This window comes from Bison bison, unplaced genomic scaffold (assembly GCF_000754665.1).
Source record: "Bison bison bison isolate TAMUID 2011002044 unplaced genomic scaffold, Bison_UMD1.0 scf7180017864535, whole genome shotgun sequence".
In the NCBI taxonomy this organism is placed as follows: domain Eukaryota; kingdom Metazoa; phylum Chordata; class Mammalia; order Artiodactyla; family Bovidae; genus Bison; species Bison bison.
Genome location: NW_011495084.1, coordinates 13,403,583 through 13,404,146, shown reverse-complemented (window position 1 = coordinate 13,404,146; position 564 = coordinate 13,403,583). Strand labels below are relative to the sequence as shown.

Genomic DNA, 564 nt, shown 5'->3' with positions numbered 1-564 from the left:
CTGAGGTTGTAAGATCTTCTTTTGGTCAAGGATCACTCAATATTTATATTGAGCACCAAAAACATCCTAACATGGCATAAAATATCTTTCCAGTGCTGCTATCCTTTTATTACACCATGTTTTAATCTCTTAAAATAAAAATAGTAATCTCCAGAGGTCAAGTCCTTTAAGAATCTGTCTATTCTAAAGAAAAATACAACTGCTGATCTACATCATGATTCCTAGATGAGATTTACCCTCAGACCTTAAACCACTGTCCTCTCCCCGCCTCAGTCCATCCATCTCAGGACTGACCCACATATACTCAAAATCAATGCACTGTATGGAAAAGCTTTTACCTCAAGAAATATTAACATTCACCAAACTAAGTAGGATTTCCCGTAACATTTTACAATTGCTTTCATTAAAGAAGGCTCCTGAGAATCTCTCTGTGTTCTCAAAACTTCTTGATCCCAGTACCTGTGAAGAGAGACAAAGAACAGTGAGGAACAGCCCTGCCGTAGGAAAACAGGAGAGGAACAGAGCAGAGGACAAGCCTTCACTACAGGGTGCTCAGTGGCTGCC

The 564-nt window shown here is 39.7% G+C and overlaps 1 protein-coding gene across 1 annotated transcript in view; it reads right to left on the bottom strand.

Moving 5' to 3' along the window:
- The window catches only part of LOC104982649 (multidrug resistance-associated protein 4-like), a 350,332-nt gene that overhangs the window by 333,401 nt on the left and 16,367 nt on the right, over positions 1 to 564 (bottom strand). Inside the window, 1 exon segment of the mRNA XM_010832083.1 lies at positions 339 to 459. Within this exon segment, the coding sequence (XP_010830385.1) occupies positions 339 to 459 (121 nt within the window).